Source organism: Columba livia, chromosome 13, assembly GCF_036013475.1.
Source record: "Columba livia isolate bColLiv1 breed racing homer chromosome 13, bColLiv1.pat.W.v2, whole genome shotgun sequence".
In the NCBI taxonomy this organism is placed as follows: domain Eukaryota; kingdom Metazoa; phylum Chordata; class Aves; order Columbiformes; family Columbidae; genus Columba; species Columba livia.
This window is the reverse complement of record NC_088614.1, coordinates 7,197,234-7,214,595: the sequence shown is the minus strand read 5'-3', so window position 1 is coordinate 7,214,595 and position 17,362 is coordinate 7,197,234. Positions and strand designations below refer to the sequence as shown.

The window sequence follows — 17,362 nt, the reverse complement described above, 5'->3', positions numbered from 1 at the left end:
ATCTAAAAGCTTTCCTCCTCTCCGTCTACAAAAAGCAATTTGTGTCTATCATTAGACGCATGTGTTGCAAGAATTGTGATTCAGCTTCACTATATAAGGATCAAATTTCAACAGTTGCTTCATTTGAAATCAGACTGGCTCAGAGACAATTCTGAGGTTGTGTGCGGCAACAGCAGAAAGGCAAGATAAATACACAGGAAACACAAGAATAGGGGAATTTTTGTCACTTTGCAGAAAATGAGACTTGTTTGGTCGAGGAAACCATCTTCCAGACGGCTTTGTGGAGGAAAACAGCAGTAAGAGCAGTAATGAACATCTTCTGAATACCAACACAGAACCTCCGCTGCAGAAAATTTAAAGCAGAGGCTGTGACAAATCAAAATTTTACTCAGTATTATGAGAAATTACAGTATGAAGACTGCACAGTCTTCACCCTGCAATGTTTTGCAACTTGCATTGCCTTTATAATAAAGATTATTTTGTTCTGCATTTCAGCATCTGGTCTAATGTACTTTATTCCGCTGTGCTTTTGGAAAATATGCTGTGGTCACTGAGCATGTTTAATACATTGCTAAGATATGTCACATGCACAGAGCAGTACTTGCCTTCAGTGTTATCCACCTAATGGCCAAATCATTCTGCTTGTAACCTTACAGTCAGTAATTAATAACATCTCTAGTGTACAGGAAATTCCTATCACTTAAAAAAAATACAAAATAAGCTGAATTTCTCATTTGGCTTTAATAACCGTAACTACTCTCTTTTGGGAATTGCTACACAAGGTCAAAACAACTCTACGTCCATAGGCTTGTTACAAATTAGCTCTGTGAATGGGACTTGCCATAGGTCAAATAGCTCGTTCTGGACTTTGGCATGATGACTGAATTTCCCTTAGCTACCAGCACAGGATTGCCTGCAAAACAAGAGTTGCTAGTGAATATACTATTTTTGACCAATTTTCTTTAACCACCTGGGTCACTTGCTACTAGGAGAAGGTTTTGAGCTGGCTCCCCTGAAAACTGAGGGTAAAATCCTAAATTGAAGACAACCAACTTTGGTGCCTTGAGCAGAATTCTGCCAAATTAAGTTTGCTGACTTTGTTGGCATCGTGCTGGGAAACACAAACCTGCTTATAGAAGGGGCCATCACTACAGAGCTGAGCTGTTCTACAGTACGTGCCTACCAGGCAAGCATGAAATCTCATTTTGGAAACTGGAACCAACATTTCTGACACTGCCACGTTCTGCAGCTCTATTTGCACTGGTTCAGTTCTTGTATTGCAGAAAAAAAGCCTCCAGCAACACAAGGAGGAGACCGTGGCTCTCAGCTCACCCAGCATGCAAACAAACCCCAACATTCATTTGCATTTTTTTGTTCATATCAGTGTTAAAACCATAGTCAAAACCTGACTACACTGGAGAAACAGTGGAAAAGGACAGAAAGATGCAGCAACACATCTCTCCTGGAACTGCAATTACACGTGACACAAGAATCTATCAGTATTTGCCCTTATTCTCCTTGACCAGCAAGATCTCTCAATACCTTAAAGCCTGGAAATAAGCCTGGAAATAAGCCAGCTTACAGGCACACCACCACCCAGTCCTTGAGAACAGGGAAAGTCTCCGCTTCCCAAAGTTACCTCCAGTCAACACAACTTCCACATCTGTGAAAACAGGTTTGAACAATCCTAACTCAATCAAAAAATATGAGTAAAAAGCACCATTTATACTGCATGTTACAGACATTAGACTTCAGAAGGGGTTCACATCCTTGTGTCAATACCCATCTGTATTTTTTTTTTCTAAACTGGCACTGGCCAGATCTTTGAATTTTTATTTTACAAAAGAAAAGTCCAATAAAGTACAGATACCTGACATACTTATGTCAACAGGTACAGGATCTTCCTAGAGCCACAACTTCTCACTTTGCAGCAGTGTCCTTCTGGTTTAACCTGCTTTACCACTGATACATACAAAAGAGAGATGAGGTTTTGGCCAAGACTGAAGGACCAGCATAGAACAAAATTGGTGAATTTTACTAAATAACCAGATGATTGCCCCCAGCTGGTCACTACTCCCAACAACTCGGGCATTACAGCATGGATCCAGAACCCCAGTATCTGTCAGTGTTCGCACAGTCACCTGGGCCTTGGAGATTAAAGGGAAGATTTACGGATTTCTCAGACTGACACGCGTTTTATAAATTTGTTTCCCAAGGCAGCAATATTGAATGCAGATATGATGGTGAACTTATTCAGGAGTTACGTATTTGACAAGTCTCTACCTGAAGCATGTATGAATGTTTCCAGCTAATCACAAATGCAAACACAAGTGCACCCAGACTTACAACCCAGTTTGTCAAAGAGTATTCAGCAATATACTCCACTCTTCTTGTCCTCATCCATGTAGAAACTTGAAATATTTTAAGCTAGTTTCAAAGTGTGGATTAGGGAAAATACAGCCACTGACAGCTTTCACTTTGAAGCCTACTACAAACCCACTCACCGCTTAACTACACACAGAGTATGTTATATTACTGACATTTCTACAAATCAGAATTAAAACGATTCACAATACAAACTGTCTCTAATTCAACGGCACCGTTCCTGAGCCTTCTCATTTTTCTTCTGTTTCAGCTACAGTCGTTTTAACTGAGACACTTCCAGCTCCAGTACTTTGCCAAGAGAGGAATGATAATTTAGGCAGCTCACTATTTCTGACCGCAAGCGAGAAGAAATCCTGTCCTCTCAAGCTGTCTGAAACAAGACTTACTAGAAAATATCAACACCAGAATTACACAATTGGTCAAGCAACCTGTCCATCCCATACTCTCATGACTGAATTTCATGTGCTCTGGGTTAAAAAATTAGCAGGTCCTGCTAAATGAAGAGATGTGCCTCTTTGCTATGAGAATTAGAAATCTGTACGAGAGCGGTGGTGGTCTCCAGGTTGGTAAATAATTTTATTCCAATCTTAAGGGACAGAACACCCTACCAGACAGGTCATCATATATCATGGAGAACTCAACACAATCTTTGCTGCTGGTGAACCAGAAAGCAAAATATCAGTTAGTAAGAAAACCATTTGTTCCATAACCCCTTCTACCAACTATCACTAAGGCGATCTATAAATTAAACAGCTACATTCTCTGAAAGCTAAGCAGGTATTCTATAAGAGAAAAATAGATCAGAGGAAAGCCTAAATAATTTTCACAGTGTACCATTACTAATCTTGGCATGTATGGTACTGGAACAGCAGTCACAGTAGAAATGAACAGAGTGTTGAACCTTGCCCTGTTTTTCATCAGATGAAAGCCCCAAACCCAGCCATGCTTCTGCTTAGTGTTGCATTTTCTTCTACCCTGATGGCTTTTACAGCTGGAGAGATAGCTCCTCACAGCACTATTCTGCTGTAAAAATTATTGCTACTTACAGCTACTGGGGATTATAGTGGAGTATGTCACAGAAAAGGAGGTGTGCTGGTGGCAAACCAAGAATACTTCCTTGGGCCCTTTAACCCTTTCCAGTCTCTATCAGTTCCTCTGACTGAAGATGTGCTTTGAAATTCTCAATCATCATTTACATAATATTAAACTATCTGCAAGGTTACACAGCAAGTCAGTGGCAGAGAAGGAAACAGAACTCCAAAGACCAATTCCAAATTAAAAAAATAATTTGTACAGTCCATGACAATATTTTTAATGACATTTGAAGGCAATACACCAGTGCTGCTAACCTGATGGTGTATTTGCTCTGCATTAGTTCTGCCATATAGAGCTATTTCCATTAATACCACAAAGAGTTCACAAAAGCTGTTCTACACAAATTGCAGCTCACAGTTCAAAGACTTTCCTCACTTAACGGTGCTTTTCATATGCATTAAACAAAAATACAATTAGACGTTTTAATATTCGTAATCATAGCCTGGAGTGTGGAAACGGAATGCCTATTTATTAACTCAAATTTGCTAAGCGCAGTTTTTAGTCAGGTCAGCACGCAATATAGCATTACAAAAATAAGCCTGACTGTGTAAAAACATTCAGGGTGGCCAGGTGTGCTGAGGAAGCTGCAAAGTGTCTCTCCTCACCTCCGCTTCTCACTTACACACTCTTGGGAACCAAGACAAAGGTGGAAGGGGAAGCCTCACTGCTGGTTTAATCTGGTATTTCAACTCATAAGGAATTTTGTTGCTTACTTCCAAAAGAAGAATAAACACATTTGTCTCTCACTGACAAACTAACACCTCCTATAAAAACCCTTCTATGGCTTCCTTTGCTCAAGCCAACCCAGAAGTAAAGGAGCAAAATTTGTCTCCAGTGACAATTAAAATAACACTAATGGCCATGCAGAGACAGGAGCTGGTGCAGAAAAGGACACACCTTTGGAGTGTTTCCCTGAAGGCCTCTTGGGTAATGACTCCTCAATGGAATGTGTTGATGTGTGTAGTACGTTTTCCAAACTGTTATTGACGCTGTTGATGGGGGTCTCGGACCTTGGAGTGACCTGGAAAAAAACACACACACACAAAAATGCAATAAAATAAACTGAGGGAATGTGCAAACGTCACACCTTCCTGCAGGGTGAGCAGAACCACTTCTGAGCAATCCAGAGAGGTTTGCTGCTTCTAAACCCAGGGCTGGTACTGTTGATATTCCACAAGTAACAGTTCAGGGAAGCTGTTTTGGTCAGGAGCTATTCACAAATCTAGATTAGTTTGGCTAATCTATAAAGCTACTTAAAGTATAATTCTTTTTTAAACAATAGTCCCAGCAGTCAATTGTAGAGATATTGCGAGACCCTTAACCTCTTCACACTGCAGTTCTTAACGTTTCAAAAAGAAAACTAGAGCAAAAGGGCTCTTGGAAAATATCACTTTTATGTTATGTCATCTATCTACACAGATGCAGACTGAAGGCATTTCAAAGTGTTTCCACACAAATTACAAGAAATTAATTCCAGTATAGCAAAAAACTAATTTTCTTGTCTTTGCCATTTACAAACCTGCTGTCATGATCATTGAAATGAAAAACTGCATGCTAAAAATGCCCAGGCAGAAGGCTGCATCATCAAAACAGACTTCATGGCCTAATACGTACTTTCTAAGCTGCATTCAGCGCCTGAAAACATATTTTCACCATTACTTAAAACTACAGAAACAAACATAAGTCATTAGAAAAAGTAGAATTGAACACTGCCCATTTCAGCTGCTGTCCACAAGAGCATTCACAATTATTTAGCAACACATAAAAACATCTATTACTTGGAGCATAACATTCAACACATAAACAAGGCAATTACTCTCTTGTGTTCTAGGTAATGAGAAGCAGAAGTGGATGAACAGTTACATTAGCAGGACTGAACACAATGGTTTAAGTATCTCAAAGAGGAAAGTGTGCTTAAAGAGGTAGTTAAGATTAACAAAAGCACTCAGACCAGCCAAGGCATTACTTGAATTTCAACTGCCACATTTTCAATCAACTTGAAATCCTGGTATGGAGAGTTTTAATTAGAATTTAATGTGGATTTCAGCCTTTCACAAATCACAGGAGAAAGTGTGCATCTTGACATAACAAAAGCAGCTATGGCTTATTCACAGTAACTCATACCAGAAACTACAGGTCCCTGTAAAGAAAATTACTTGAGACAGTGCCATGAGTTAGGACAATTTACAATTAAAATAATGTCTTGCTCACCCTCCTGTTAGCCTTATATATTGACATCAATCGGAATACACAATGCAAGTCAAAAATAGCACATCCCAACCCTTATACAATTACACATTGGAAGCTCCATTTTAAGACTGACATTTATAGATATATATATGGTGTAAGGCCCTAGCACAAGCGAAAGCCTCTGTATACTTGACATCCATTAAAAAGCTTCTATGTGCTAAGAAATCAATCCAGACAGACAGCTGAGTGTCAGAAGAAAGGATTACAAGCACCTGCTTTCCTCTTCAGCACTTAATCTATTTTTTTTTATCAAAAATAAAGTTTACTTGTATGCTCCTACAGCAGAGCTTTCCACCAATAACAAAAACTTAATACCAGGCTTTCACACTAGAAAATTCTAAGCCTGGAGGGAGGGTGGGGAAGAGTTCAAGTCTCCTTGCCAAAGTCGGTCTTTACTAAAGCTTATCTCACACCGTCCCATTAAACTCTCCCTCTGTTCCAGCAGCCTGAGCAAGCATGAAAATTAGATTCAGGCAAGACTTTGTTAACCTAAATCACCAGGTTCCAAATATTGAGGACAATCAGCAAGTATAAACACTTATAGTACTTGAAAATGAGTCATAGCGTAGCCACATGGTTTCAGAAACACCTAAACAAGCAGTTTTTACAATATATTGCCTCCTATCTTATATTCCCTTTTCTCCACTACCCTTACAATAAGCATTACAGCACTTTAAAATTTGCATTTTGTTTATACAAAGCTTCCAATTATTTTCATAAAGATTTAATTTTTATCTACTTGGTAAAGATTAATTTAGCCCATATGCCTGGACTGAGCTCATATACTATCTGATCCAGTCACACATCAAAGCAAAACAGTTTCAAACTGGCCTAGAAAAATCACAAAGCTCTGATTAGTTCCAAATGGAGCACTTTGTTAGTGAACTGAATGGTGTTAGAACCAGGGAATCTGAGCAAAGCCTTCATTCCAAATTTTAAGTAATTTTTTCCACTGACTTAAACATACCAATACTGCAAAGGTTTGGATTTGTTTGGGAAAAGTAAAATAACGAAAAACGTTTTGCAAAGCAAAGTTTCATTTCCAAAATAGTAACAGCTTTTTTTTTCTTTTTAACTTGAGGCCAAGCAAAACATAGAGGAGCAATAACCCATCAGCTACAAACTGCAGAAGATACCGGCCTGGGAGAAACATTGGCAAAAACTGAACAGTAGATGCCCAGGGAGGACTTGTCCAAATTCAACTGTAGAAACAAAGTGTCAGGAAAATTCTGGGTGGAATGTCCACCATATATATCTGAACACTATTGTAATCCTTAGTTTGGGCTCAGCACAACCAACTACTAACCAGCACTCAGACTCTGAATAAAGAACAAGGCATTCCTGTGAGAGAAAGATTCTGAAACACGGTAAGCAAATTGCTTTGGACCTTTCAGGATCTGTAACATCTCTGAAGAAATGACATTAAGGAATAAACATCTGCTGTTCAGAGAACTGTTAAAGGCTTGTTTACTAAAGCAGTGAGAATCTACAGTAAAGGTGGATAAGCAGGCACCACAGAAACCAGAAATGTTCAGGCAATATATCTAACAAACCACAGGAGTGACATTTATCAATGCAGAAAAATTCACAGATCACTCAAGGTCTAAGAGGGCACAGCATCAGGCATTTAAGCAGAAGACTTGGGATTTTTCAACCAAAATAATTTGAAAACATCAACAGAAACAATTCACAAAGACTAATCAAACACAACAGCAAGTTCAGAGTTAAAGCAATAGACTTTTTTCACTATACCTAATCTTACCCTTAGCAAAGCATTTTATAGCGGGCCATGGAAAGGAAAGCCCTGTTGCACCTATCCATAATTTCATTAGATTATTCACAAATTATTTAAGCACTAGAGAGGCCTGTAGGCTTATTCAACGACATGAGAAGACACACCACCCACATGAGTGCGGAAGACATTCTTAAACTATTTTTACTCAACTATAACGTTGTGTCTGCTCCCTCCATAGCAAAGCATCTGGCTCACAGATGAACTTCTGATTTTCCACATTAAAACCTAGCTCATCTCTTGAATTTCAAGTAGTGGCCATAACCAAAAATAATAAAGACAATTTGTCACTACCTAATGACTAAGGCCCAGCCTGAATTCTTCTGTGCCTCATTCTCCTTAGTAATAAAGACAGTATCAGAAGTGGGGACAGCTACTGAAAAGCGCATCCTTTCCAACAAGTGCCAGACAGAAGGATCAGACCCCCCCAACCCCAGGAGGTAACTGGGAAGAGAAATAATTGCTTTGGCTCAGGGGTCAAAGACAAACATGTCAAGGTACCAAAAGTCATTGCTAGAATTTTAGCCATCATCACATTTTTCCCCTTTTCACCTGCCAGCAGACAATGATATTTTTTCAGCAGAGTGCAGTGATTTTCTTCTCAGCATCACAGAGGGACCAACGGGCATAGATCTTCTTGGGACAGCAAAGTTCTAGAAAGCTCTCCAAAAGCTTTGATCAAAAAGCACATAGAAATTATATATATATCTCACAACAATATTACTGGGAGTGGATACTTCAATAGGTGGAGTTTCTCTTTCAGCCACTGTCACCTGAAGTGGCTCTGCTGTTGTCCAAAGCTGTGGAAGTCAATATAGAAAATGGTAAATCCAGAAAGTCAGATGCAGTAACTGTTTCCTCTGCTCCCCAGGGACAATTCCTAACATTTAATACAGCAAAGGCTTTCATAAAAATAACAGGACTGATAGGAGTCAAACTTAATGTGGTACGAATTTTACCAAAATGGCAATTATATGTTCCTTTTAAAAATAACTAAACAGAACACAGAAAATACATGGTTTTAATAGCAAAGTATTTGCTGACTTAGTTTGAAGTAGAGTCAATACTAAAAACCAGCATAGCTTACTACCTAAAGTATAACATGACTTATAATCTAAGGAAAAAATTATATAGGATGAAGGAATAAAATACTGATTTCTATACCTAGTTACTTATGAAATTTAAGGTCATGTATTATTCAGGAAAAGTGAACAAATAAGTGAACAAAAGTGAAAAAAGTGAACAAATAAGTCGGTTAATTAAGATCCTGGGGCCACAGCTACAAGCCACACAAACACATTCTCCCACTGATCTCGCGGGAAAACTTTGTCACACGCGTTCAGTTTTCAGAAGTGGCCAGTGACATGCTGGGAAGTCCCACAGATAAATGGTTCTGCCAATACTTTGGAAGTCTCCATTAAAAAAGGCTTTTCATCATAAACTGTCCTTCATGCATGAGGCTGCTGCAGATAACATGTAAGGGTGCACTGAGGAATTGGAGTACTAAAAAAAAAAAACCAAAACATTTACTGCTCTCAGTTTCATATTAGTGAGTATTAACAGCAGCTTATTTTGAGGTTAACACCAAGGTGTTTAACACAGTGCGATCCTGTTTGCAAAAACACTCCAGCGGAAGCTTGATAGCACTGACACAGCCCCTGCACGTTTTGGCAGATAAGCTGCCATTTCCCAATGCAGGGAAACAACTCTGGTTCACAAATAATTTGAAAAAAAGAAAAAAAGCATTGCTAACACTCAGGTGTCAGTCTATTGATGCATGAGATTGTTCAGTAGGTTAAGTCTGAGCCAGAAACAAGAGGACTCAATGAAAGGACCTGAAACTCAAAATCTATCGAGGCTACAAAGCCAGGAGAAGCAAGACTGAGCAAACATCTTCCCCTGAGCAGTAACAAGCCCTTAGTGTGCCTGGCTGCTTGTGAAACCAGAGCCTCAGGCAGCAGTTCTGCATTTGCTTATATATGCAAATACCTGACTGTTCTCCCAGCAGAAGAACAAAATTAGAAACTACTCCTTTCGAAGACTAGGACTCTTCCACAAGGATGTTTAAGGAACACACGCAAACACATTCAATTTTACACATATCTAGTAAAGCCTCCAGCAATGCTCAATGCTTAAAACTACGTGTGTAGTTGCTTTGTTGGACTGGGACGGAAATGCAACTGGAAGTGTTTGGCTAGAAATTCATGCACTAGCCAGGGTCTACAAAAAGCAGATGTAAACACCAGGTGCAATCACATCAGGTGTGTCCCTGTTTCTCCACAACTACAAAAGGTCCCACACCTGTTCTCAGAGGAAGATGGTAAAAAGGTATCTGGCTTTGAACACAAAGGGGAAAGAGGCAATTCCCAGGGAAACAGGATAATCAATCAGATGTTTTTGTCCTGTGAGACTGTTTCCTCAATCACACACCTGCTACAAGACTCTGTTATAAATTCAGTCAAGCAGATGGACCTAAAAAGGTCAGGGTTTTATCTTCTAGACTAAGTAATTTCCACTAAAAATCCTTTGCTTAAAGAACTGTGAATACTGTGTTAATACTATGAACAAATCCACCAGAGTAACCAGATTTTAATTACATTGTGCTGCGGTTGCCATTCAAGACAGTTAAACAAAGTATTTGAAAACACATGGTATCACTCATTTGTGCAAAGATGTGCACTCACCCCATAAGACAAACAAGTGAAGCTTTGCTCTGCAAAGAAGTTTCAGAATTCTTTAATATTAAGTAATGCAACATTTTCTGCCACCACTACAGTCTCCGACAGTTAACTGTAGGAGCTTGCCAAACAGGCAGAATATATGGGATTTCCTGCTGAAGAGATACACTGAGTTAAAGTTTGAACCCTAAAGGGAAAAACTATAAAAGGCAACAGAAAAAAAAAGCAGCACCATTAATACAATAAGCTACAAAATAGCATCTTTTTCTTCTAGCTGATCTTCCACAATTTGCTGTGGCTGACTGGCCAGGCTGCAACTGCAACTAGTTCACTCTATGCTAATTCAAGGCGCTTTAATTCCTGACTCCTGGTGCATCAAGCATATTTCCAAAAAGGCAGATGACAAAATATTTTTTCCCTTCAAAACAAAAAAGAAATCACATCTGAATTTTACAAACCAATCATTAGCAACACATCAAAGCAGATAACTGCTTATAACCAGCACTGATGTACAAGCATGTCCCTGTTTTGCAACCTGAATGCCACCAAAACCTAAAAGCACTGCCACCGGAATGGAAGATTATCTCAAATTTCCCAAGAGAATCCAAAGTATAACATGGTCCTATCTCATATAAAGGCCTTTAGACCTTAATGACATCTGCCTTTAAAAAGTTAATATTATACTGACTTTAGAGCCACCCTACGTATTGCCAGCATATGGGTGGGAAATGGATCCGTGGGGCTGGTACGTACATTTGGGAGGTAAAAGGATAGTCAAAGCAATTCCAAAACGTGCTGAAGTATAATCCAAGCAAGGGTACCGTAAACCTTTCCCTGGCCGAATGGTTCATTGTCCCTCCAGCCTCTCCTGCAACAATTCACAAAGTTGGCAGAAGTTATGTGACAAGTCACAAATTCACTGAATTTTATTTCTCCCTCCTCAATATCTGCTTAAGTAATGGCTTAAGTGCAATACAACAGGTGGAAAAAATAAGACACTGAAAAAGAATTCATAATATGCACAAAAAACATTCACTTGCACTATTTATCATGACTCAGCATGTCTTTAAAATTAAGATCTTGCTCTTAAGTAATTGATCTTATTATTTCTGGATCACTTCAGCTATTTACAAAACCCCTGAAACCCTACACTGGCCAGAACACCTGTTAAAAAGTTTATCCCTTCCAATACTTATTATTGGATAATCATACCAATGACACCAAAGGAAAAATTCTATTTTAGCATGAAGCAAGAGCAAGGAATTTAAATGTTTGCTCATTACAAAAAGAAATCAGAGCTGGAGCGTATCAACATCTCTCTGCTAGATTTAATGCCCATTTCAAGTCTAAACGGGACAGGAGTTGGACTCAATGATCCTTGTGGGTCCCTTCCAACTCCAGACATTCTGTGATTCTGTGATTCAATGCAAATCGCTCCCACTCTTTTGCCAGGAAGTAAAGTCAAACTCTAGTTTAAGCCTGACAATGGTTTTCATTTCGACAGATGAATTACATCTAGCATTTCTGTAATAAGACTCTGTGTATTCACAGGAACTCTTATCTATATTCTTAGGAATAGCATTTCTATATTTACCTTCTTTTTTTAAGGAGAAAGAGCACTCAAGAGCAAGTAATGAAACAGATACTACAGTATTTGAATGTAGAAGATGACTACACACACATCTCTTTACCAGACCACACTTCAAATTGTCCCAGGTACTGCAGAACCGAGAAGTCCAGAGAAGAATCAGAGCTCTACCCTGCTGGAAAGAGGCACATCTAATATGCAGCTAAAAGATTACAGGATCTGAGTTTTAGCCACTCAGACATTTTTGAAAAACCACTAAGCCAAACGGTGAAATACTTCCAAACAAGGATGCTGTTCAGTACCTTTGAAGTCAGACACTGGAACATTTGTTAGGTGTGGTCAACTACGCTGGCTCTGCTTTTCCAGGCAGAATCTGCATACGGCTCCTACATTGATTCACTTAAAACAGTTTGAGGTCTGGTACAGTTCAGAACATCCAACACCTTACAACAGGCATTTTTATACCAGAGGAGATGAGGCCCACTGACAACTAACAGTTACAAGGTAATTAGTAGGAAAAAGAGTAAATTTAAAAGGTGAAGTGGAACACACTCTTAAAACAAAAACTTCATTCAGAGTGTGCAAAAATGGGAAAACAGTTCACGGAAAAAACATCATCATCATAAGCTCAAAACAATTTTTTTGGCTGCTCTGTCCCTGATGTTTGGATGTACAGTCCATTTCCCCAGCAAACTAATTTAAGTTCTTAAAGTCAAGTTCATCACGTAACATCTGATGAAGTGAATTTGGTGCTAAATAATGCTGTTGCTGCATGAGACTGTTGTCTTCCAGGATTCCTTTACGTGTTAAGCTCATTTCTGAAAATTCTGCATGCTTGAGGCTGAACCATCTTAGAGTCAAAAAACTCTCCAACAAGAATATCAGTAAGAAATGAGCCAGAACTGGAAGCCTCATTTTCTTACCTGGAACATCGATAGGTGTGTGTAATCCATGTTGCCTCAAGCACCCAGAACACCAAAGGGACAAAGACTGACACATGGCACCAGCTGGAAGCTCCAAGACTTGTCCCTGCAGCTCCCGACAATCATTTCATGTGGTTTTGGAAAATGAGATCACTCCCGAGATAGCAACTACTGATACCGGTGAGTAAACACCTCTAATCCTAGCTAGCAATTTCTATTAACATGGCAATCTAACTCTATGAAATACTTTCTGCGGGTTAGGAGGCTAAATATTAGATTTTCATTATTTATTCTATCCCTACAAAGCTAGGATAAAAGCCATAAAGGCAGCTGACATAGATCACTTAACACCTAGTCTCCTTACTCTGTGAAGACTAAAGGACTTGGTTTCAACCCAACAAGTAATAGATTTTTCCCCCTCATCATTCCACAGACAAAATTAAAAACAACTCTGAATATTTCTGAAGCTGGCATATGTAACTTCAATCACCTGAAGCAACCAGTGCAGAAAGGTGAAGGAATTTGAAACAGGCTCCTCAGAACATCAGCTCTACACAGCTCCCAATACATAGTCTTTAGTTATTTGTAAGTTTTAGGCGAGCTTATGGAATTAGCACCGGTGAAAAATAGCATCTTATGCTATAAACTTGAAATAGACATCAGTGCAGTATTTGGAAGCTGAGTAGGCAAGAGCTCTTCTTCCCATTCACAAGATAAACCTGAAACAGCCACAGAACTACAGTGTCACTGACTTAGATTTTCTTTCAGCTGCAAACAAACTGTGGTCAGAGACTGATTCTGCAGCTGAAGCCACCACCAGATTGTGACACTAACAGCACCAAAGAACAGGTTCTAAGCAGCCAAAGCATTACCTTATTTCCCTATTTTTATAGAATTATCTCAATAAATAGATGAAACAACTCAAAGAAGTGCAAGATGCCAGATTCATTAATAAGTTCTCTAGTTCTGGAAGTTTTGTCCTCAGTATTACCAACACATGTTGACTTCTTGAGAGAAAAACTCAGCCCAAGAAAGAGTCATATTACTATGTCTAGATGAGCACCAGTATCCAAGTACGTCCCGGTATATCATTATCTACAAGACATTAAGTGTTCTGTAAAGACAGCATCACTACGGCCTCAGAGCAATCAAAAATAAAACCATTAAGTTTTCACCCATAGCTAAAAGATGTTGTTTGCCATCACAAATCGCACACAACAGAAGTTGGAATGGATTCAAGATGTTGGGAGACAGTTCTGAGACATTTCTCCCCTCTTTGTGGGTCACAAATTCAGTAGTGGCAATTGCCCATCAAAGCACCTGGACGTGCAGGTGTTCAGGAGATATTTGGATACTGGTTTTCATGTGCCCTGGTGCTTCCAGCTCCAAGAAGAGCAAAAATTTGCAGCTCTAAGGACTCTACATCAGCACAGAAATGAGCCTTGGAACGCTTGGCTCTAGCACTGCCCAGAAAAACATTCTCTCCTTTGTGGCAAAAATATAAAAGGCAGCTGAATAGAGATCTTAAGGTACAAAACCAGCCTAAAAACTCAATTGCATCATTTCCAGTTAAAAATAAGACCATTATGCTTAATCCCAAGAACAAAAGTTTTTAAAGACCCAATTCTTTATGCATGGGCTTTGTTTGAAGACAACTTGCACTGTTTCAATTAAAAAAAAACCCAACCAAACAAAACACATACATCCTCCTTAGATTTTATGCCTACAAGCAAGAAGTTTGAAGAAGCCACAACTCAAGTCCTGCAAGTGTTGGCACCATTCAAAATCAGAATACCAGACAAGAGGCAGAAATTATCATCTTTAACAGAGACTAAAGCAATAGCCTGCTGTGGAGAGAGCAGTGTTTTCCCTACTTAGGGCAAGGAAACTTCATGTTCATTTTGTACTATCAAGTGGAAACCATGCATCTAATAATTACTGACCTACTTCAGGCCAGTCACAGCCACCTGTTCCTGTAAAGATTCATATAATCCCAGAATAATCTCAAAAAGCACAAATTAAAGCACAAATATACGGGCAGCTGTTTTGAGCCTCCTTGTAATCAGCAATTGCAGTAGACAGTAAAAGACAACAGCAAAAACAGTGGTTTGCATCACAAACCAACTTTAAATGCATTCAGCTACCCCAAAGCAACCTGAAGAATCATGGAGCACCTACAGTAATTTTTTATCAACTCTTCAGCCTCTTTGCTGTTACACGGGATTTATTCGTGAGAGGTTTCGCTGCAGAATGTGAAAGGGATAGGAGATAGAAAGAGGACAGCAAGCTCCAACCCTCCGGAGAAAATGCTGCAGCAAATGTCAAGTTGGGTCATATTTTAACAGGACTGACTAAAGAGAAGCAGCACATTTCCATTTGTTTCTGCAAAGAGAACAATGAGCCCTGTTCAACTTTGTTGCATCTCCCTGAATAAACAAGTTAAATGCAAATTATAAAGAACTGTACGGGAACTCTAGTTATACAGAAAACCAGGTAGTCACGCAGGGTTAGTCCCCGTCCCACACAGGGAAACGCAGAAGGATCCCTGGTGCTGCTCCCCATTTGCACTTCATGACACATCCACTCCATTCCAGCTCCCAAAAGTTTCTCAGGACCTCAAACAGTGAACACTCCAGCCCATTTTCTAAGGACGAGCTCAAAGAAGTTCACCCTTGAGAATTTAGTAGCAGCATTCATGTGGTTTAACCTCAAGTACCCGCTCAGTGTAGCTCGAACTGGAGTGAAGCAACAGGAATGATGAGAAAGTGCTGGCTTGGGGGAAGAAATTCTCCAGTTCTGAGGAGGCCGAGGAGCACGGGACTCTTGGCAGGAGCAGCCCAGCTCAGCTCACTTTCCCTTGACATCTGCATTGTTTTTTTCTAGGTGATGTTAGAACACAAGTATTGTCACAACATAACTTGGTAACATCACAAGATCTAAAGTCCAGAGCACTGGAATTTATTTGTGCATATTTAAACAGGGCTGAATGGAGAAAGACTTTTTTTTCCACTTGCTTCATCCAACTTCTGTTTTAAGCCAACTGCCTACTCTAAAAGTAGCAAAACTACCCAGCTATCAACATAAAATAATTAATAGTCTTAAAAGAGGAAATCTGCATCTGTTCAAACAAAACACATACCCAAGAGACTGTGAAAGCAAAGTCATCTTTTTTGTTCCCTCTCAACTATTCTGTTCTTAGCAACCAGTATTCTTCAAGCACATTTTTTTTTAAGTATTTTTAAAGAGACAGCCTTCAATGAGTTCACAAGAAAAAAAGGCACTAATCAAATTCCTGTCCTGTACACCCAATTGCTGGCACAGAAAATGGTTGGATGGTTTCTCCATCCATCTTAGATTGACATAAATAGTACCGGAGTTTTTCAGCTACACAAATTGTGCACTATTTGTGAGGCTTGGAAAGCAAAATCTAAAAAATGCTCCTGCCCACGTAATTTTACCTTATTTTGGGAAAACGTGTATGATTTACAGTCTTTCCTTTCAAACCTGGGTTCCATGCATCTTTTGAATAACAGAAGTCACAAGTAGTTAAATATCTGAAAGGAAGCTTTTTCTGGTTTTAATTAAGCCCTTCTACATTCCATATGAAATATTCTTTCCATCTATATTTTATTCACATAGAGGTTTAAGCTGAATAAAGAGACATTACCATACCCTGTTCTTTCCCCTTAAAACAAAATGTCAGGAACAAGGACTGTTTAAAGGCATAGGAAGGACAAATTAAGAGAAATATGAAGTTTACTAATACTCATCTAAATTTTACAATTAAAGCAGTGGTATTCAAAGAACATGAAATTGGATGGAAATTTGTACTCAGGGGAAGACTGAGCGTGCATTTCCATTTGAGTTTGAAATTCAGTGCTCAGTTTAACGAAATCTGTACTGAGCTCTCAGAAACAGCTTCATTTAGGATACTACTCCAATACAGGGATTTTTGTAGCCTTCAGGTATACACCAGATCTCTCAACAGAATGGTGACAGATTTATTTGCTGACTGAGCCAGTAACATTCTCAAAAGCTCCAGCCTGTTAACTGATCACACACACCCTTAGCTGGTGCTTAGTCTGAACTTTCAAGCAGGTTAAACTCAGTCGACAGTTTGACTCCTTAATTGTAGCAGGCTAAGAGCACTTAAGCAGTCAGTAATATATCTAAGTAGTAACAGCACATCTTATAACGTTACTGTCTAGCTAAATTGCTGGCAATTGAATGAAGGAACAACAAGCTAATGATGGTGAACCACTGACACTAAGATCAATACCCGAGATACAGGGTGACAGGCAACCACAACATTTAAGTTTAGTATCAGAAACTCAATGTGTTTGCCTGAACAAAACCCAGACCCACCAAGATGCCTTTGCCACTAAACAGCTACTCCCCAGGCTCATCCTCCTTTCCAGCTACTTCCAGGGAAACTTTTAAACAGATGCTTGTTCCCAAATCTAGAGATATGATGTGTTTGTTGCCTCTGCTACATCACTGGTCTTCCATGCAACTGGCAAGACTGTCCCCTCAGTGGCAAACAATCAGTTAAGGTTTATACAGCTGCCTGTTCATCTGCTCGTGAACCCCCCCTCATTTAAATGTCATGAGCCCATCAAAACTATACACATCCCCAGTTTCTGCCCTCAGT

General features: G+C 39.4%; 1 protein-coding gene across 1 annotated transcript in view; it reads right to left on the bottom strand.

The window, feature by feature from the left end:
• ZCCHC14 (zinc finger CCHC-type containing 14) overlaps nucleotides 1–17,362 on the bottom strand; it is a 51,009-nt gene that overhangs the window by 32,317 nt on the left and 1,330 nt on the right. The window contains exon 2 of the mRNA XM_021290656.2: nucleotides 4,378–4,501. Coding sequence (XP_021146331.2) covers nucleotides 4,378–4,501 — 124 coding nt within the window. The remainder of the gene's footprint in view (nucleotides 1–4,377; nucleotides 4,502–17,362) is intronic.